The 21892-nt window shown below is 33.2% G+C and overlaps 3 protein-coding genes across 5 annotated transcripts; 2 read left to right on the top strand and 1 right to left on the bottom strand.

The window, feature by feature from the left end:
* The first annotated feature begins 720 nt into the window (after positions 1–720).
* On the top strand, positions 721–2974 carry LOC110423895 (SMAD/FHA domain-containing protein). The gene is made up of 2 exons (XM_021438312.2): positions 721–1265; positions 1437–2974. The coding sequence occupies exons 1-2, from the start codon at positions 845–847 to the stop codon at positions 1931–1933; spliced, it is 918 nt and encodes a 305-aa protein (XP_021293987.1). The 5' UTR covers positions 721–844; the 3' UTR covers positions 1934–2974.
* A 23-nt stretch (positions 2975–2997) lies between these two features.
* NAP1;4 (nucleosome assembly protein1;4) lies at positions 2998–7028 on the top strand. Of its 2 annotated transcripts, none has more exons than XM_021438305.2 (11): positions 2998–3260; positions 3460–3503; positions 3770–3865; positions 4777–4869; positions 5071–5161; positions 5251–5312; positions 5399–5586; positions 5668–5845; positions 5942–5985; positions 6329–6527; positions 6753–7028. In XM_021438305.2, exons 1-11 carry the CDS (start codon positions 3191–3193, stop codon positions 6819–6821), a joined length of 1134 nt encoding a protein of 377 aa, XP_021293980.1. In that variant the 5' UTR covers positions 2998–3190; the 3' UTR covers positions 6822–7028. The 2 variants fall into 2 exon arrangements, with proteins under 2 accessions (XP_021293980.1, XP_021293981.1); XM_021438306.2 differs by having other exon boundaries at positions 2999–3260; positions 5074–5161.
* A 3188-nt stretch (positions 7029–10216) lies between these two features.
* LOC110423886 (beta-fructofuranosidase, insoluble isoenzyme CWINV1-like) lies at positions 10217–13667 on the bottom strand. Of its 2 annotated transcripts, none has more exons than XM_089784810.1 (6): positions 13421–13667; positions 12145–13007; positions 11743–11901; positions 11311–11549; positions 11125–11215; positions 10217–10580 (listed from the first exon to the last, which is right to left on the bottom strand). In XM_089784810.1, exons 1-6 carry the CDS (start codon positions 13608–13610, stop codon positions 10392–10394), a joined length of 1731 nt encoding a protein of 576 aa, XP_089640936.1. In that variant the 5' UTR covers positions 13611–13667; the 3' UTR covers positions 10217–10391. The 2 variants fall into 2 exon arrangements, with proteins under 2 accessions (XP_089640936.1, XP_089640937.1); XM_089784811.1 differs by lacking the exon at positions 13421–13667 and adding an exon at positions 13193–13337.
* Between the last annotated feature and the right edge of the window lie 8225 nt (positions 13668–21892).

Raw genomic sequence — 21892 nt, 5'->3', positions numbered from 1 at the left:
ATAAATTGTAAGTAATGTGATCCAGAGGAGATAACATTGTAGTATTTGATATATAAATAAAATAATAATTAAAATATATAAAAAATAACATTATAATATTTGATTTATAAATTTTTTACTGAGAATATAATATAAATTTTTAAAATTACTTTTACTTATTAAAATATAAATTTAACATACTTGTATTTTTGTTATTAATTTTTATATAATATTTTTTAAAATATATTTTTAATATATTATATGATTTTATTTTCATTTATTATTATAATCTTATATATTTTATTTTTACATTTAATATTATATATTTTATTTTATTAAAAAAATATAAAATTTATTAATAATTACCATCCACCATCAAAAAGAAAATGACTATTGAGAGTAATAAAAGATATTCTTAAAATTTATACATATAAAAAATTATAATACTACAAAATATTTTTAACAAAATAATAAAATTAAAAAAAAAATATCATTAATAACACTATAAGGTACAATATAATGTGACTATATTGATTTTAAACTGTAATCATATTATATTTATTAATTATAATATAATTACATTATAATCTTATTATATTATAGTGATTTATTGAATGTAATTGAGCAAGTTACAAAGGATGTAACGTGATCTCATTCCCCTTGGATTCTGAAGAGTTTTTGCTATTAGTATTAATTAAATATTATTATTTAAAGAAAGTCATTCGTTGGTGGGGATGAAAATCAGCAAATAAACGGTGCCGTCTTTATGGCGGCGCGGAGCGCCTAAGCCAAAATTAAGGATCCAAAATGTTCATTTCAAAATTCAATCGACCAAACATTTGTTAAAAGAACAGGGGCAAAGGTGATGGAAATCGAAGGAACAAATGGTTCAAAATTGGCGCTAAAGTATGGTTTCAAGACCGTATTCGGAAGAGGCTCAGGGTTCAACACGAGCGACCGGACCGTGTCTCGCCATCACGTTTTACTGGAGCTCGAAACTCTGGTCGACAAAAAAGGCGAGACCCAAAAGGAGCCTAGGGTTTCATTCGAAGTTACAGGCACGAACCCGGTTTGGGTACGTAGCAGAACAAACGGAGAGATAAAGGTTTTTAAAAATTCCGACAAAGATGAGCTGGCAGATGGCGATTGGCTCTGCGTTTCGAGTCGAATCCCTGTTTGGTTTGTCTTGAAGAAGAGTGAAGAAAATGGGAAAGAAGAAGAGAGAGATTTAGGGAGTGAGAGTGGAGCAGAGACTGTTGACATAGAAGATATTGACCATGTTAAAGGTGAGAATGACTTTTTCTTTGTTACGTTCGTTAGATTCAGTTTGAGTTCAATCACTGAGAAAAGAAAATCCAGGAAGATTCATTTTAATCATCTTTCATTTGAACTGTTTTGTAACTTTCATACTTGGCAAGTTTCTTTTTCCTAGTTGGATAATAAAGTGGTAAACGCAGAATTTGGCTTTCTCGTAATGGGGCATGAGTTTGATCAGTATCCGAATCAAAGCATCCGTAATATAAAGAATTGGGACTGGTTCCTGGAGGAATCCGGAAAAGATAGCGAGGATGATGATGAAACTGGTGGAGAAAGGAGGAGGGGCGGTAAGGGAAACAAGAGAAGGAAAGGAGACAATGATGACGACTGGACTGGTGAGGGTGAGGATGATAAGGAGGTTATCGCGAAAGAGAGAAAGGTTCGGAGAGCAGTTTATTCTACGAGATCAAAGGAATGTGACAAATCAAAGGAGGATAGTGGTGGAAAAAATAGAAGTTCTGTGCAGAAGAAATCTGTTTCTGCAGGGGAAGGAAACGGTGCAGATGAAGATGATGAAACACTCGGAGGGTTTATTGTGGAGGACGATGATGCAGAAATAGAAGAAGAAAGCGAATTGGATGAAGAAGAGGAGGAAGATTTTGATGATGAAGATGAGGACAACGAGGATGATAAGTAAGTAGACAGCTTTCCCATTTAACCTGTTTTAACTAGCATGACATCCAAGTTAAGAGTGGTTGTCTTGTCTGCAAACATGGGGTGAAGAACAATGAGTATGTAACAAGTGTTGTAGTTTATTTCTTGAATCTTTTGTAAGGCTAATTTCAATGAGGTATATATATTTTTTCTGATATATATAGTCCATAGGCTATTCGGTTTGTTTCTTTTAGGAGCACCAGATGAATGCTATGACCTGCATCCGAGGAATATGCCTTAAAAGGCTTTAACAAAGGAGGTGAAGATGCCTCTGCTTTTGTTGCAACTTGCATATTTCTGATGTAGAAATGCTTGCTAATCTCATTTCCGGGAAGGAAAATCTGTCAGGGGCATTCAAATTTCAAACTGCTATGAAACTTAAAACTTTTGATCTGTTTGGGTTAGGATGGCATGGGAATTGGGAAGTGGAAAGCATAGAAACACTTCATTTCAGTTTTATAAGAGACCGGAAAGAAAGAAACTGCATCATCATTCTTCTTCTTGACACCACTATATAAAAGCCATTCACTGAATTATCCAAAAACCAATTTTAAGTACAAATTCATCGAAATTTTTAATGAAACAATGCATGCTATTTCTATTTATTATTTTTACCCTGTAAAAGCCAAATTTCCAAATAAACAAATAAAACAACAAGGTGGTTGAAAAGTAGTACTACAAAGAAAGCATTACAAGCAGCATTTCAGATTTCAAATTTCAAATTTCAAAAAATCTTGATAAATAGAGTTAGTACGAATCTCCACACATTTCATTGATGGTACTATATATTTCTCCAATAATTTCATTAATTGATCTGTTCTTATGGATTTATGGTAATGTCAGTTCAATCCTACAAAATAAAATGAAACCATATCCTCCTTTCTATCTTTTTCTGCCTAAATTTATTTTCTTCTCATTTTTTAGATTTAAATTTATTTATAAAAAAAAGGCGGCAAATTAGCCGTTTAATCTTGTCATCAGAAAACTGTCAGTTCAGGTGGTTTTTGTGGGTCCAACTGACATATCCACTTCCTGTTAAGTAGGACGTTCCTCAACCGCGCGTGGCATTCAACTACCGCCCTCAGTCAGTGTCTCTGGGACTACCTCACTTTACTCTCCAATAAAATAACGATTCGTATCACTCACTCTCACTCCCTCTCTTTCCTGTTCTGGGGTTGCCTTTGTCTTTCCCGTTCCTTTTCCTTTTCTCGCTTCCCAAACAGCCATTTTACGCCAGAAAATGAGTAACGCCAACGCAGATAACGTCGACGTGTCTGACCTCCGCGCGGCCATCCCGGCTGCTGCTGCCGGTATCCCACCTTAAACCCTTACGTTCTTCCTGTCTCGCTTTTGTTAAAATGGCGTGTGGAATAATCCTTTTGATTATCTTTTACCTATTTGGCAGTTTTTTTATGAGTTCGCTTGTGATTTTATTTGAAATCAGTGTCTGATTAATCAGTATTTGAGATTGTCTGAAGTTTCTTGATCATCTCATTGTTCTGTCTCTAGCTCTTAGCGCAGAAGATCGCGCCGGACTTGTTAATGCGCTTAAGGCAAGTGATTCTTGTTATTTATAATGCTTCTGCTTTTCTATTTTCGTGTCAAAATGGAATGGAAGTCTTTTTTAGAATAGAAACAAGCATATGAAAGTAATGCTTAGCTTGTATTATTTAGAAGCAGTGTTAAAGTTTTGAGCACTGACCGCTCACCATTCATATACATAGTTTTGAGGATGGTATGTGAGCTGTGAAGTTGTGTTGTTATTACGATGTGATTTAGATTTGTGTGTTTTCCCCTCTTTTCTTGACTATTTTTGCAGAATAAGCTTCAAAGTTTAGCGGGACAACATACTGATATTCTAGAAACTTTATCACCAAATGTCAGAAAGCGTGTTGAGGTTCTCAGAGAGACTCAGGTTTGTGTCCTTTTCAAAGTCTCTTCCTCTTTTTCTTCCTGTTTTGTTGTTTGACTCCATGCACCTGTGTATTGTACATCTAATTACATGCTCCTTGTTGGCAATTTGAGTGATGTGATTCAACATGCCTATTCATGCTTTACCCCAATCAAGATTGCTAGCTTCTCAAAGTTGTTATATTGGTTTTTACTTGGAGAAACTCACCGTCATTCTTTTGAGTGGGAGTTGGCAATTTGTGGTTTGCCAATTTATTGCCCTGCAAATAAACTTTTGCTCTGTAAAAGTAACAAATGCTAATGAGCGTGCTGTGCTTGTTTGAGGATAATTTATTGGAATCCTGATTGATGTTTGAATAAGTTACATGGATCACTTTTCAATTGTGGCAGCTTTGATTGTTTGATTTATAAGTCACAACAGTTTGACATTCAGGCATAAACGTTCTGTAGTTTGGTTTCTCTGACTGTTGTTCTCAAAATTGCTTGTTTTCTCCTAGTTAATATGTTGAGTTACTCAGAGAGACCTTACTTACATATCCTAAAATACTGGTTTTATGAATACCTGAGCAGTTGATAGGAAGTACGGCTCATGCACACCGTGTATAACTATAATGTTCATAGTGTTTTCAAGCTTTGCTCTTATTTTTTCTTTGGTTCTTTTAGTATCAACTTTCCTTGAACTCAAAACCAGATTTCCTTGTATGACTTTTCTATTTACCATATTACTGATGGTGGGATTTAAGATGATTTTTCACTTGGTCTTTAACACTTACAGTGATGGGATTTGGCTGAAGAATGGTGATGTTAAATATAATTGGAGTTTGACACTCTTGCTCCTGAAATTAGTTGGAGTATTAGACTATGACTTTGTTTGGTTTTATAAGAAGGATACCGTCACACACATTCAATTTGCAGAGTGAACATGATGAGCTGGAGAAGAAGTTTTTTGAGGAGAGAGCTGTATTGGAGGCTAAATATGAGAAATTTTATGAACCGCTTTATACAAAGGTATGTGGGGATTTTTTTTTGGGATGTTAATGTTTCATTATTTCATATCTCAACCTTGGTATGTTATGATGTTTCTTATTTCATGAGGCTTGATTTAGTCACATGCATATTTCTTCTGGTATTGCTTGGCTGATTGTGTTAGGCTTCCTCTTTATCTTCATTCTTTTTTCTTCTTTTTCAATAATAATAATAATAATAAAGCAGAGATATGAAATTGTGAATGGAGTGTTGAAAGTTGAAGGAGAAACGAATGAAGCTGTGATGGACGGAGAAGGGAATAAAAGTGCAGAAGGTATTGGAGTTTGGTTATCTCAGGCAATATTTCTGAAATTGTATCAATGCATTATTCCTGAGCTTGGGTTGATGTAATCTTAAATGCAGAAAATGGAGTGCCTGACTTTTGGCTCACTGCAATGAAAACTAATGAAATGTTGGCTGACAAAGTATGTGAATTGTATAAGCCTTTGTCTAAGGAGTTTTATCTTTGGTTTTGAAAATGTATGTTATGATATATTCTTTTCTGGCATAGATTTCAGAGCGGGATGAAGGGGCTCTCAAGTATCTTAAAGATATCAAGTGGGGCAGAATCAATGATCCTAAGGGTTTCAAGCTGGAATTTTTCTTTGATTCTAATCCTTATTTTAAGAACTCTGTCCTGGCAAAAACATATCATGTGGTTGATGATGAAAATGAGCCCATTTTGGAGAAAGCAATTGGGTAAGTTAATGTATGCTGCTGTACTGAGAACCTTTTACATTACCCTTCTATAAATATCTTATAACATTGGGTAATTTGTAGAACGAAGATAGAATGGTATCCTGGAAAATGCCTTACACAGAAGGTCCTGAAAAAGAAGCCAAAAAAAGGAGTGAAGATTGTTAAGCCCGTCACAAAAACTGAAAATTGTAGAAGTTTCTTCAACTTCTTCAACCCTCCTCAGATTCCTGATGATGATGATGATATTGATGATGAGCTTGTAAGTGCAGCATTTTCTTTTGAAATAAGAAGCCTAGGCAAATTCAATAATTGCATGGATTATTTTTCTGAGTTTCTTTGATGTATCTATCAACAGGCTGAAGAACTTCAAGATCGAATGGAGCATGACTATAACATTGGGTGAGTCTCTGGTATCTCTCTTCACTAGATATAATAAGAAGACCGATTTATTTGTTTATTACCTAGCCAGGGTAAGGTCATTGTGGCATTAAAAATGTTTTTCATTTAGTATTTTTTTTAGAATAAAATCATTTTGCACTGAGAAGAATTGTCATTGATGTTACATAAGAGATGAAAATAGGGAAAATTGTTAGTGAGAATTTTCATTGCTATTTCTTGAAATGTGAAGAAACTAGTGCCATAAGTGATATATGTCATCCTTTCGCTTTGCTTGTATGAGATAGGTTTTGGATCTTATCTGTTTTTTCGTTGCTCAAGTGACATGTTGGAGTGTTGTGTGTAGTTCGACGATTCGGGACAAACTAATTCCTCATGCAGTATCATGGTTTACGGGGGAAGCTGATCAGGGGAATGAGTATCATGGCTTAGAAGATGATTATGATGACAGCGATGATGAAGATGGTGATGATGAAGAGGGTGAGGATGGCGACAAAGAAGAAGATGAGGAAGATGAGGAAGAAGAAGGCAAGGGGAAAAAAAAGGTTAATAGCTAATTAACATTTCACTGAACCCATAATCTTGCACCTAAACTTCTGTACTGGCTTGTTTCTGGAATTTCCGTCTATTTATCATTTCGTTTGTTGAAAATTTCCTGCATTCAGTTATTGGGCCTATGATGAGATGGTACCATATGTACACTCTAGACGTGGGGCTTTACAAGGCATGTGATGTTTTTGTGATTTGATAATGTCCCCTTTAAATTGCAGAGGAATGGAAGTGCAAAAGCTGGTCGAGGTCAGCAAGGTGAGCTTCCTCCGCTGTGCCAGCAACAGTAGTATTTTTGATGCCTTGTCGGTTGCATAAAATTTTGAGTGATCAATATACTTCCTAATTGTTTGCCCATTGCTTTTGTTTTAATGTTTTTCTTTTATGGAGTCTTTGGTTGGCCATTGCTGTTATTTTGCAGTGGAAACTCTAAACCTATGCAGTACTGAAATTGTAAATGGTCTGTTAATATAGTATCGTGCAACTTTTGTTGAAATCGTCCCTCTAATGTTCTCAACATTTTCTGATTAGCCTTTGGAAGGTTTTGAATTTGTTTTTCCATTTTTCAAGTTTTATAATCTTTTAATTAGCTTGGTAATGGAGAATAATTCCCTAGTTGACAGGGATTAGGAACAAAAGTTAGGAAATAAGAAAGCTTCTTTCTTTTGTTCATAATAAAAATCATTTTAAAAAGGTTCAAGTTAGAAAAATAGTTTGCTTTGGAGGCGTCAGTCGACCATTGCCCTCGCCGCTATCTTCTATATTGGAAGACGATGAGGGTGGAGAAATTTAGAGAGAGCAAGAGAAAGGTAAATGAGGTAGAGGAGAGGAAAAAGAGGAGAAAGAAAATTTATGTTTGTTAGGGTTAGGTTTTATTATATATCACGTAGTAATTTTACAAAATTAGCAAGGGTATTTTTGTTCAAATTTTTTTTAATTCATTTCGGTCAATTCGGAATAGTTATTATCTGAGAGGTCGATAACAATGATTTCAATTTTTCTCAAAATGGTCAATCTATAAACTAAATAAATCAAAAGAAGAGAAATAAACAAAATCAAGAGGCGAGGATTGAATAGTCATTCTTCATAATTAAACATGTTGCAACTATGGCAACATTGCTAAGTATTGTAAATTGGGCACTCATATCGAAGACACTAAATATAGATGTGATATTGGTCATTGCTGGATCTTAGATGTGATATTGGTCATTGCTGGATCTTAGACAATCCTTTCTTGATATCATCATCGAAGCTTCGTTGATTCGTTAAACCAACCCCAAAAAATTTCGCTGATTCTTGGCTGCTGTCAAAACTAGTCTTTGAAGCATAAAATATTCTATAATTTATATCTTAATCCTGAATCACCCTCCACAGCTCCTTTATCTGGAACATTTATACACTTGGCACGGTCATATGTTCCAATAGTGTCATCTAACCTGACTTTGAGCGCGTGTTTAACATTAGGACCAATAATTGAACACCATCTTGCCTACGAACAGAAGAAGGGAAAAATCTGGGCACTCCCACACTTCCAGTGTCCTTGTCAGACTGAAAAGGGTGGGTAGCTTGAACCAAATGAACAAAATCTTTGCATTTGTTTTGTATACAAGTGCTAGTCCCTGACCATTACCCGTCAGGGCAAACCAGGCGTGGTTGGGTCTCTAAATGAACTTTGCATTGATTTTGGTCTGGGTTGTGGGTGCCATCAGAGGATTTTTTGGTGACTTGATCCATTCTCTAAAGCATTGGTCGGTAGCTTTTTTGGACTTGGCCGTCTTTGGAGTCGATTGTGCCAGTGTAGAGAATGGCCAACCGGTCCAGACCAGCGACCGACCATATTGTACGGCTAATGATAGGATAGATGGCATGGCATGATTATTGGTGGGGTTCAGTTGAGGAGATCCGTATATGTAGAGTGATCCCATGCCTTGTGGCTCCGGACCACACCTTCTGGTCTATATTGGTATAACAAGTGATAAATTCCTTGGTGAATCATTGGTCCCGCATGATATCTAGATGTATGCCATATAAAACCAACTTTTTTTCATTTTGCCAAATAACACTAACTTGTTAGGCAAATAATTCAAAACTGGCTATCCCAAAAAAGAAAAAGAGTCAACAGTGCCACCATTTGTCCATTAATCTATGCTCACAACATAAAGGAGGGAGAGAGAAAAGAAAGCTAGAAATACAAACAAGCAGAGCAGCAAGAGACCGCAAAATTCATGATGTAAATTAATTCATAACCAAAAAGAAAAAAGAGGAACTGAAGGGGTAATGAATAACATAAATCCAATTTTTGAGAGGCAGGAAATGATAGGCACACTTGTCTATGGTTGATTTGTAGAAACAGTAGATTCAAGAGTTTTAAGTCCCTCGTGGACATGAGATGAAGCTCTGTCTCCACAACACCATGGTTAACAAAGTGAGAAAAGAACAAAAAGAGCTGACCATGTTTCCCTTTGTGGGGATGAAAAGAGAAGAGTCTATTTCTTTTTTTCTTTTGGCTATGTTCATTCATACTATATATTTTTCTTTAACCTGAGTTTGAGTTATATGTTTTGAAAGACAAAAGTAAATTTATTGAAGAAAGACGAAAAGCAAAAGCATAAGAGCAAAGAAGCAAGCTGCTATGCACAGTAGAACACGTAAACCAGTAAACAGGAAATAATCTTCCAACTCTCCAGCTGCAACACAAATTAACTATGCAAAAGCAGAAAACCTGAGCTCTAGTTGATTTGGCAAGACCATCTGTAATATCATTGATGACCCGAGGTATAGGAGAGAAATCTGCCAACTTGAGATCTCCTAGGTATAGGACAGTTTTCTAATATAACACCTAGGCTAAACAAGTATATACTGTAAGATATAGATATGGGTGCTTGCTTCACATTGATAAATGAAAAAAAAAAAACCCAACAAATTAAGATTCCATATATATATCAGAACCAGTTTGCAAGAAAGGAGCAACAAGAGCATGTTCAAGCCAGGTTCGTTTCTAGCTCTGCAGTCTGCACCTCCAAGGCATGCTTGGCCCTGTTAATAGCCGCATAGTCCACAAAAGGAAGCTTAGTCAGTTTTCTTCTTTACGTGCTCAAATATCATGCTTGCTTTTGACGAGTCCTTATTCTCAATTTTTTGGAGGGCAATGCACTGTCATTAGCACATTGCTTGTCAGCATTACTTAAAGTAGTACTATTCCCCAACAAATATGAGGCATATGTGAAAACTATTGTTTGCCGCCTCGCTTATAGCAGCAGCCACGTAGCTTGAAGGGCCATCATCACCTTTCCCTCGTTTGAGTATTTGAAATACCACTAGTTCTTGTCTTCTTCATTTAGTGCAGCATTAAAGTTGAACTTCTGCACATTTCCATTTGCTGCTGGCTACTCTAGAAGATTAATTCAGCACAATTATTGTAGATAGATCCCTGTTAAATCCACTTTATGCTTGAATTAAATGATAATTGGGTTAAGATGTGTAACACTGATAAATGTTGTCTTATACCAATTGGAGGGCATCCACATCCAATACAATACAATTGAATTTTGTTTGAATAACTTGATCTACGGTGGAATTATTAGTTTTACTTCATTATACTAAGAGATGAAATACAAAGCTTAATTGAATCTATAGCATATAGTATATGGTAATCATAAAAATTGAGCAAAAAAAAAAAGGGTAATAATAAAAATATGAAGCGAATAACATATATATATATATATAGTTAAAAGTAGAAATGGTTTGTTTGGGATAACATAAATGGGTTTCTCTCTAGCTATCTTTTTATTTGCAACAATGAATCCATGATTAAAATGTCGTTTGCTATTCTCAGATCTTCATCCTCCGTATCTTTTGACCTAATCTTTCAAATTGAGTTTGGCTTTCTTCATGCTCCAAGCATTCAACTCTGCAATCTTCACGGCCTCACTCCCATTATTGAAAACGTACAAGTGGGCAGCGTTGTTAATTGCCAAGGTGGGATAAACTCTAGCTGTGATGCAAGCTTTGCCACCTCCACCAAAGCTCTCCACTATGGAATGATCTATCTGCAAAAGAAGGATGATTTGGAGTGTGTAAGAGACAAAAACTTATCCAAAATGAAAGAATCATCTGATCTCAAATTATTTCCAAATCCTGAAACTTTGGGATGGTAAAAGAAATCTTTTTCTCAATGATGTCTGAATTTTTCCACTTGATGATAGTGGGCCTGCTACCCTACACGCGATGGCTCTTTCACTATCAACACAGATAGAAGACGTACGTAATTGTCAAAAAGAAGCAAAGCTGTTTATGGTGAAGAAATGGAACCAAGTTACCAACTTGCTTTTTCTTGAAAAGTTTAAACTCCTAATCTGATCAAATCTCGTATATATAAGAAATAAAATGAAATCCCATCGGTTGGACGAAAGAGTTTGGGTAATTGGATAAGGCGTTGCAAAATGTTCAATTAACGTTTTGGAAGCTGGAAAGCTGGATTTCCCTATCATGCTTGCTTCTTGTAAAGTTACTGAGCAGGGGTACTTGGTTGACTCTGAACCTTAAAAAAGTAAACTATACTTTTTATTCCATATATTATCTAAATCAACTCACCAAGCTCCTCAATGACAAGTATTGATGCTTAGGGTCCACATCCAGGAAAGCCCCATATGTGGTCTTGTCGTTATCTTCGTTTAGGGAGGACCTGTCGATAAAAGAACACAAAGAGCTCAAGAATTTTGTCCTTTTGGGAGAAAATTGAAAAGGTTTGAAGAATTTTAAGCGTGTTTAGGGGAAGACCTGCTTTGGTCGCTGCACATTAGCACCACATATTTGTTCTGGCCTTTGAATATTCTGAAGAACACCGCCGTGTTCTCCTTTAGGCCCTCTGAAGCCAAAACCAGCAACCCGAATGGACCAAGACCACCTTCAACTGACGCACCCTTTTGGCTGCATAGGAGCTGTGGGTTGGTCCAGCTTGGTTTCAACACTTCAGCTTTCTCAAAGTCAGTTACCTTAAATGAGATTTCAACATCTGCCTGCACAAGGGGAATTAAAAAGAATAATCAAATATGTGGGAGAAGCATGTCAAATTGCCATATGATTTACATGTGGACTCTAAAATTCAACATGGGCGGGGCACATTGCAAAAACCCATTGCCTGGCTTTGCCAGCAATGGATGAATTGCTCATCAATTGATTAAGATAAAGAAGAATAAACAACCAACTTACCTGTGCAGCAGTGACACCGGAAAGTTCAATTACTGATCCTCCCTTGACCAATTTGCTAGGCAAGCGCATGTGGTTTGAACGTAGCTTCTGTATTTCTACTATTGGCCATTGTACCAATTGTTTTCCAGTTTTGGACAGCCAAAGTTTCCTAGGAATTGCCTGCAAAATGAGATCATAATGGTGATTTGAACAGACTTTGCAGCTGTCAAGAAACAAACCTTCGTGTCTTGATTAAACCATCAAACCAAACTTGCTATTTTCAAGTGTGAATTAAATAGTAATCAAATCAAGTTTTTGACTAGTTAAGGTTGGACTAGGCCCTTTGTTCGGCATCTTATATTTTGGTTGGAACTTTCGACTTAAGTTACTTAATAAACAATCAATAATTAGATGGAAATGTACCTGAACTCCTGCCCATCCTTTCTTAACATCATCATGGACACTTGATGATTCATTAATCCAACCCCATAAGATTCTCCGGTGCTTGTCAGTGTCAAAGAAAGTCTTGGAAGCATAAAATTTGCCATAATCATATCTCAAGCCTGAATCACTCTCCACAGATCCCTTGTCAGGTGTATAGATGTCCTTGACAATATCATATGAGCCAAGAGTATAATATTCATGCTTGGTATCATCTAAGCTGACCTTAAGCACATGCTTGACAAAAGGACCATTAACAGAAGTATCAACACCATTTTGGCCACGAACTGAAACAGGGAAAAAGTCAGGGCATTCCCACATTCCAGTGTCCTTAGCAGAATGCAGAGGGCTTTGGGCTTGAATCCAGTGGACAAAATCTTCGCTTTTGTAAAGGATAGCAAGGCCCTGGCGATGAATTTTGCTTCCAATGATCACCCTCCATTTCTTGTCAGGGCCTAACCAGGCTGTGGTTGGATCTCTGAATGAACTTGCATTAATCTGATTCTGACCAGTGGGTTGCATTAAAGGATTTTTTGGTGACTTAATCCAGTCCCTGAGGTAAGGGTCGGATAAATTCCTGGGCACGGCCAGATTCTGGACTTGCTTGTCTTGGGGGTCAATTCCAGTATACAGAATAGCTGGCTTGCCACCAGGGAGGATTGTGGCTGAACCAGACCAGCAACCATTGACGTCAGATGGATGGGATGGATAGATGGCAGGATCATGGGGGGTCCAATTCACAAGATCTTTTGATGTAGAGTGAGCCCAGACAATGTTGCCCCAGACAGCACCTTTTGGATTGTATTGGTAGAACAGGTGGTAAAGTCCCTTGTAAACCATAGGTCCTGTAAATTAGCAGTAAGTTTAGGCATTTTTGTTATTCAACAATATCATAGAAATCTAGGATTAGAATTCAGCTTTTCTGGTTTCCTTTTTATTTTTTAATCTAAGAATAATTCTCAGAACAAAGGATGTGCTTGAGGACAAAAAATCATGGAGCAAAAAACAAGAAACAGGAAAAGGAACTTACCATTAGGATCTGTTCATCCAGAGGTAGCCATTTGTCCATTCCAAAGTCAGAGCACATCAAATGACGAGAAAACGAGGAAACCAGAAGACACATAATTAGAGATACAAAAATGAACTTTAGCAGGAGATAATAAAGTTAATACAGATAACATATGAAAGCAAAGAAAAGAAAAAAATGGAAAGTTCAAAAGGCACCTGAGAGATTATAATTAGGTGAAGGAATACATACCATTTATCCAATTCTTGGGAGGCTGAAAATGATAGCCAGTTCTGTAAGGCTGATTTGCAGATGCAGTAGATTGGTCAGTTTGAAGGTTCTTGTAAACATGGTGTGAAGCCTCAAGTTCCACAACTCCATGGCCAACCAAGAGAGCAAAGAACAAAAAGAAGCCAACGAAAGAGTGAGCCATGTTTAGCATAGCTGGGGATGGATGAGAACTGAAAGCTGAACCTATCAAAGGTATATATTTATAGGAGGAGAAAGTGCTTCCTTTGGCACGATATGAAAAATGAAGTAAATAAAAATGAGAATTCAAAGCTGTCATCAAAGTCTTTGGGCCAGAAATGACACAGAGGTTGCTGACATTTCCACTGCGTTTTCCGTTCAAAGTGAAAAGTCAAGTTGAGACAACAGCATTACGTGGAACTTTATTTATCCCTATATTCTTCTCCTTATTGTTTTTCCATTGTTTCATCACTGTATTACAGGTTGACTTTTGTTCGTACAAGGAATCAGAGGGTTTGGTTAAAAGAATGAAATCAAACACATTATCAAATTGGCTAACTCATAATCTAAAAGTCGTGAGAAGATACAATTGAGCTTATGTCGGCTAAAAGGCTGGCTTAGCTTGCTAAATATGATTGTACAAATGAAGTAAATTAAGGGTTAATCTAATCCTATTGCATAAACTAAAACAACATTATATGAAAATCTAAAGATACTCAAAAGTTGCCTTGGCCTGAAGCAACTTAGCCATCCCCTCAACTTCAGAAAAATGCAGTTATCAAAAAGATTCAAAGCTCTCCTCCGGAGTTTAAGCTGATGCTTCCTTAATCGTTGAAGACTTTTTTATTAGGAAACATTATCCATTTTCCAAGTGAAAAAATAAAAATAACTGTAACAAAACGTGTTACAAATTGGAATCAATTTGCACCTGAAAACTTGGCTAAGCATTAGGCGCATTGAATCCTCCCTTAAAAAATCAATTTACATATTGAAAGATGGTTTGATTCTTACGTTCTTTTCTTCTGTGACTGACAAAGATAATTTCATACAGAAGAAAAAGGAATAGTACTACCTCTTATAGTATAACTATATTAAAATTAATGATTAGGATTTAGCAACAAGTCATATATGTAAGTTAGCAAAACAACTAGTATTTTATTTTCTTGATAAGGCATTGTTAACGGACAAAGCACCTAAGTTTTTGGCTTCACTTTAACCAATACCATTGCATATACAAATTGATTTGTTATGTGCAGTTTTGGAATTATTCTCTCAAGGTTTGACTAGTAAATATAATTCTATGTATTGGGTACTGACCATTGAATTTGTTTTTCCTTCTTTCTTTGTCTAGGATTGCAGTTTTCCCATTGGGTTTTCTAAGGCAAATTTTCTTCTCGTAGATCTCGAGTCATGAGCTGATAAAAGTCCACCGTCCACCCATGGATTCAATTCTGGGGATCTGTCTCTACTCTTCTCCAAGTTATTTATTCTTTGGCCAACTGGTCCATAACACGAGATACCCTGCCACAGATAGCTGGTACAATTATTTTTTTTCCCTGGCAAATTCAAAGCAACATATACAATTATTTATGATTTATCTATAATATTAATGTCCTACATCTAAGGATAGATAGATATTCATATTCTATATTGCTAGTATATTTATTATTACTTGATACATAGCCTCAACCCCTCTACAAATAAGCCAACCAATCGGATCTTAAATAATGTTCAAAAATAACAAGTATTAAGAACATTATATAGTCTATTATATGTTCAAAATTTTGTAAAGTGCTCAAAAAATGGATTAAAGATATGGGAACGAGGAATTAATACTTCTCGATCAATCCAACCAGTAAAAAAAATGAAAATATTTTGTTAGTATTATGCTAACTTTATTTTCAATTAAAGAATGAAGTTAAATACATAGGGTAAGAAGCACAAATAGAGATTACATGATTTTTGTTTGGTACCTACCTCTTCTTTTTTTAAAGGAAAGTTTATTTTTCAATATTGAAGTTATAACAAGATTTTTTTTTAATGGAAAAATATATTTAATCAATTAATTTAGATATAAGATGAATAAAACTTATAATATATGAGATAATCAATAATAAATTTCACCATTTCTTGAAATCTCGTAAAGAATTAACATAGTATGAATTTTATTTTTGAAAGAAATAAAAAATTTAAATATGTATTTTTGGGAATAGAAAATACATATATTCTTGATATGTGAGTCAAATGTGGCATGATGTGGAAATTGAACAAACAAAGATTTGGATTTCCAAATCTATGAAATGCTCTTCATGGCTTTTTGTTTCCCATGATCACTCATAACGTAGGTAAAATGGAAAAGTGTTGCGAAGGCACTGGATAGTCCGTGCCCCAAGAATTTTTTAAGTGGTATTCCACGTGATAAATACACATGGAAAAGTCCACTGACTTTTCCTTTTTTTTTTTTCTAAAGTAACTTAGTACTATTACTTTTCAATTAAAACAATCATTTTTATCGTTAATTTCTTTCTTCTTTTTTTTATTATCTTATCTCCTTCCCTTACCTCTTTTTCCTTTATTTCTTCACCTTTTTGTATTAAGCTTACAAAGGCCAAGGGGTTTGTCAATTACAAGAATTTAAAACGCGATTCTATGGCTTTTAAAATGCTTTTCACTTTAAAAAAAATTTAATCAGGATTTAAATTTAATGGTCATTGCTTCATTTAATGGTCATCCATGTTTTCAATCATTCAGCAACTACTTCAGCGGCAATGGATAAGTTAGAACACCGCATATTTTTAAGAAAGTTTATACTCTAACCTATGGTTAATAAGGGTTTTAATATATCGATAAATGATATATAAAGGATATATTTTTCTCGTTAGATTAGAATTTAATAATTTTTTTAAAAAATATTAATATATTAATGATAAAGTTTTACTACTTTATAAATATAGTTAAAAAATTATCATATATCCATATATTAATTAATTAATTATTGTTTTAAATATACTTAATAAGATAAGTATCAATCCTTTAACGGCTAATTTTACCAAATGCAAAAAATAATAAAAGTAAATTTTGGTTTTATCTTTTAATTTTTTTTTGGTTATTTAAAAATCTGTGATTCAGCTCGATGATGCCACGCTTTGCAATGGTAATATTATTCAAACTTAAATATGAATAAAGTTCATCCATGGGGCTAGGCTGCCTAAGGAAGCAAGTGAATAGAAAATGAGATGGATTTCGGAGAAGTAAGCAAATTAAATTAAAAGTCAAAAGCCAACGGCCTGGCACCTAGCTCTTGTCTTTATCTTATATTCAAAGCCTCAAGATTTGAAAGTCCCTTAGCCCATTTGCGTATGACACGATTCGATGGGTCTCATTCACAACAATTACTCACCAATGTCGTTCGTTGACTCGTCTTACTCGTAAAGTCGTTTATAGGGGAAACTTTGTACTTGTACGCCATTTAATGATTATTTTAATTATTCCAGACCAAAAAAATATTAAGTGCTTTTACATATAAAACAAATATTAATGCTATTTTTGATAAATTATAAATAAATTATGTTACAAAAGTGTTAACTAAGTTGAAACTTTTTCAAATAAAATGTTTCTTGAAAAATTTTATTAAAAAATTATATTTATTAAAAAAATAAAATAAAAAAAGTCACATTTGTTGGGAAAAATTAAAAGTATATTTATTTGAAATAGATAGGTGTGATTATTTGACAAAAACACAAACCGTGTCTATTGAGAATAATAGGCATTTAAATTTATAAAAAGTACCATTCTTTACCAACAAAATGTACAACAAAAAATAACAACATATTTTCTTCATTTCTTAAACATTCTTCAAGTTTTCTTTTATATCATTTTGCTGTAGAAAAATTTTATAGAAATTTGAAAATCTTGTTATACTTCGAAGAGTACTCAATCGATTGATTTCGTCAATGCAAAATACTGTCAATCATTGAATTTTATTATATTTTTTAAGTTTATACGTCAGTAATTCTATTAAATATTATAAGTGAAGACGAATAAACTTTTAAGAATAATGACATTGATATACACTTTGAAATCAATTTCTTAAGTGTTTTAACATTAACCAAATAAAATCTAATTTAAATAATATATAAAAAGTCAAAATATATACTATGCACTTTTTTCTTTTTTGGTTAGTTTTATTTTAATTTTTTTATTTTGATTTAGAAGAAGCGAAGATTCAAATTCAATAATATATTTTGAACCCACATTTCTAGACCAAAGATGCACCTATCTTTTTTTTCTGAAAAGCTAAAGGCATATATATTTAATAAAAGAAACCTTTACTTATAAATTTAAAATTCATTTCATTTCTTATTAATATGAAATAAGTAATAAATACGCACACTTAATTATTAAATTTTAATTTAATAATGTACCAAAGTAGGTTAGGTTAGCCCCAAAAGTAAGCTTTACTAATTATTAATTTTGGGTTAATATATATTTCGAATATAAGTAAACTCCATCCTATGTAGTTTGCTAGGCATCGTACGTATTAATTAAAATGACATATTGTTCTAGCTTTGTTCCCACACCCTTAGCATAGCATCAAGGGAAAAATTTACTTGATGAAAAACATGCTCCCAAGGAGTCATTTGCAATAATTATTGAGAAAGTTTGGAGAGGTAAATCAATTTCGATAATAGCACACAGAGAGCCTACTTGTGGTCCTCATAATTAAATATTTGCTGTTTAGAATGCTACCAGAATTCTCATTGGCTGGTAATAATTATTATATAGCCTTCATTAGGGTGACACTATTAGCCTTAAAAGATTGTGATAAAGAATATATACTAGATGTCCTTTTAAATATTTATATATTTAATTCAATTAATGTATTATAATTTAATTATTCTATGGCAAATTGTTAGTAGGTACAGGCAGCCATTTCCAATAATTCATGTTAGTAGGAATTCTCTTTTCTACGTACTTTCCTTATAAAATGATTTTAAAGCACAGATCATCAGTAAATCTCTTATTTCAAGTTACAAATTTGATAATGTACGGAACAGGTTTGGCTGAAAAAATGTATTTCTTGTCATGTGCAATACACATGAATGCTTGTTTTTTTAATTTATTTTTAAATAATAATTATATATAAAAATAAATATTTCTAAAATGTAACTTTAAAGTTTAAATAATTGAAATTTTGTAATATTAATTTATAAATCATTTAAGACTATTAGAATTAAGAATTACGTTAAAAGTCATTTAATTTAAATAAAATTCTTATTTATAAATTGGATAAAACTTATTAATATTTATAACATAAAATGTTTAATATGAAAATTACTTGATATAATTAGGAATCCTTATTTATAAATTAAAAAATATTACTATTATTATTAAAATAACAATTTAGAAATATAATAAAAAGTATGTCCACTTTTACCAATAAATTTTTTTTTTTGTAATCCATACTTTTATATTTTTTATAAATATAAATAGATTGTAGATTATAAATATAGATATAAATATATATATATATATATATATATATATATATATATATAATTGAATGGGATTGACTAGTGTTGAGGAAGTGTTTGCCGTTTGGTATAGTGTAAGTAAGAAAGATTCTCTACATTTTAATTGACTATAATATGCTTACAGTGTTTGGTTTGTAAAAAAGATATTAAAAAATCTTCTCATTATAAAGTGATTGTAGAGAGCAAATCGAATATCATTCTCTTCTCTCATAGAGGGAAATTTATTTTTCTTTCCGTGAAAATAAAATTATAATTTTTTTCTCCCAAATTATTCTCACCGTAATCGGACCCTCTCTCTTCTTCTTTCGAAAATGATCTTCATACCAGTGATCATAAATTTTTTTACTTTGTTCTTCTCTTTCTAGCTCAGAGCATTTTGTGGCATGATTAGAAGTTGGATCTAATCTTTTTACTTTGCAGAGCCATAGCTTATTGAGTTATTGCTGCTTTGCCAAAGGCTTTCAACACTCCTTGAATTTATTTGGTGTTTTTATTTCTTTTTCTCTTATAATTGTATTTATCATTTTAAAAAATTAATAATTTTATATTTTTTTACTTTAATCAATTTTTATAAAAGAAAAATACATTTATAAATTTATATTAAAACGAATATAAGTATTCAATTTTATATTTTCATGTATAAGATAATTTTGTATATTTAAAATTCATTTTCAATAAAATATTTTCAAATCAAATACTACAATTGAATCCTTTTAATAATTACATTACTCATCATTATTGTTTCATATTATACTAAACGTGTAATTTCATTTTTAACAAAATACCAAAAGAAACCTGAGTGTTGACTTTTGATGATGCAACATAACATGACACTGAAGAGTTGGGATAAGAGAGGTAGAACCCACGTCGGCTAGGTGCGTAGGGTAGCAAACGGGGTGAACTTCAGGCTACGACTTAAAAGCTGGGGTCGGTCGCTTTAAATGCCGAAACATGTAAGTTCCCTGCTAATTTAAGTAAAATCTAATTTAATATATTCTCACATTTCAATTTAATTTCACTTCAAATCAATAAGTTAATTAGCTTCCTTGGTAATTAATGTAGATGAAGTCCTCCCTCCTTGTTATACGCATGCACTGCTTAATTGATTCATTAAGTAGTTGTATGGCATAAATTTTGGAAACGAAATTACGTAGAAGTAAGGTACTTGACTCTTATTTTTAATTTTTTTTTATACAAAAATTCATTTAGATTTTTATTAAAATAAATCTTATTTTCTCATTTCTTTATTCAATATTAATTTTTTACAAAAATTAATTACAATCAATGATGAAATTTGAAAAATCCATGATATTGTCTCCTTATTTTATTCAAATGATAAGAATAATCAAAGTGTTTAACCACTTATACTTCGCTAAACCTGAAGATTATTTCATTTAAAAAATAATCTCTTTTAATTGCCATCTATTCTTCCTGACTTGTTGGGTGGGATATCTTAGATTCGCCTTATGTAATCTACTTTTGACTTCAAAATTGATAAAAAAAATATTAAAAAAGAAAAAGGAAAACTGGAAACTTGGTCTTGTGTAAGTAGTTAAAAAATTACACGTGGCTCATGATCCATCTCAATGCATTAGCCAAATGCCAACGAAGTTGGAAGGTAAAAGGGAAAAGCAAAGTGTTTCTTGGCAAATACATGCATGCTATGTAGTTTCTTAGCAGATACATAAATCTTTTACTTAACCTTCTTCAATGCTTCTTTTATTTTTAATAGGGTCATGGCTGCACGTTATGCATCATACATCATATAATATAAAGAAAAACAAAATTCAGTGGATGATTTAAATAATATTAAAAAAAATTCCTCGTGTTCAATTATCTAATTCTGGATCAGATTAAGTCGGCATAAAATATCAGAAAAGGAAAAGGAGTGAGAACGCGGCTAAACAAAGAAGCAAAAGAGAGCTGGTGAGATAATAATAAGATCGGATTTCGAGATATATATATATATATATATATATATATGCATATATAAGTAACGTCTATATCTACATCTACATCTATATATATATATATATATAATTAAATATTGAAAGGGAGTAGACGAAACCGACTTTTGTTGCCTTTATGGGACGAATAGTTGAAAAGTCTTGAGGGGTATGTGGACAAAGGCTAAATCCAATCCCCATCCTTCTTTATGCATATTATATTTGCCCCATCACCATGCATACGTATTATTATGACTAGAAGTCGTATATGCTCCTTGGGAACAAAGTTCTTGCATATACTCGAGAAAGGACCAGGGAAATTATATTTAAAAGAAAATATTTTATAATAGTATTGTTAAAACTCTAAGTCGAAGTCTCAAGTGTTCTTAATTAATTGTTACAAGATGTGATCTTTTTGGACGTATTACAGTTATTGCTAATATAATTAGTTAGTATAGAAAAATTAAGAATATATAGTAAGAACAAAGACTTGATGGATTTAAAAAAAAGAAAAAAACCCTGAAAACAATTTTCACGTTATACATAAGACCACACCTTAAGAGTGACGACTAGTGGAAGGGTGGTCACTATAAAGTGTAAACATTTATTGACATAAGGAAATTGTATATAAAAACTTGTACTCTTTTCCAACTTGATGCACTCCACAGCATCTTATTTGTTCCCACCTCGACGTCTCCTTTTTCTTTTCCTTTCATTTTCCTTTTAAGTCATGATTGTACAACGAAAAGTACAGATTAGCCCAGGCGGGGAAGCATGTGCTTTGCCCATTGGAATGGGCCGAAAAGTTATTGGGCTCCATCCCAGTCTTAGTCAAAGTTTTCTTTTAATACTATATCAGAAAGAAAAGCCCAATGTCTCTTTTATGCTTGTGCAATTTAATTGACAGATTAGTTGTTTTCTCTAGGGTTGTAAAAGAGGCCCAATTTGTGAGGTGGGCTCTCTTCTCTGGAAATCGTTTCTTACTTGACTATCTC

Source organism: Theobroma umbraticum, unplaced genomic scaffold, assembly GCF_002168275.2.
Source record: "Theobroma umbraticum cultivar Fairchild unplaced genomic scaffold, ASM216827v3 scaffold_204.0, whole genome shotgun sequence".
NCBI classification, from domain to species: domain Eukaryota; kingdom Viridiplantae; phylum Streptophyta; class Magnoliopsida; order Malvales; family Malvaceae; genus Theobroma; species Theobroma umbraticum.
The sequence above is the reverse complement of the archived record's forward strand: the minus strand, read 5'-3'. Positions and strand labels throughout refer to the sequence as shown.

Bases quoted from the DNA above. Each gene is read 5' to 3' on its own strand.
- LOC110423895 (XM_021438312.2), top strand. From the start codon at position 845: ATGGAAATCGAAGGAACAAATGGTTCAAAATTGGCGCTAAAGTATGGT. The intron at 1,266-1,436 runs GTGAGAATGACT...TGGTAAACGCAG, and splicing joins AGATATTGACCATGTTAAAG to AATTTGGCTTTCTCGTAATG.
- LOC110423886 (XM_089784810.1), bottom strand. From the start codon at position 13,610: ATGCTAAACATGGCTCACTCTTTCGTTGGCTTCTTTTTGTTCTTTGCT. The intron at 13,008-13,420 runs GTATGTATTCCT...GCTAATTTACAG, and splicing joins TCCCAAGAATTGGATAAATG to GACCTATGGTTTACAAGGGA. The intron at 10,581-11,124 runs GTGAGTTGATTT...CTTCTTTTGCAG, and splicing joins ACTTGTCATTGAGGAGCTTG to ATAGATCATTCCATAGTGGA.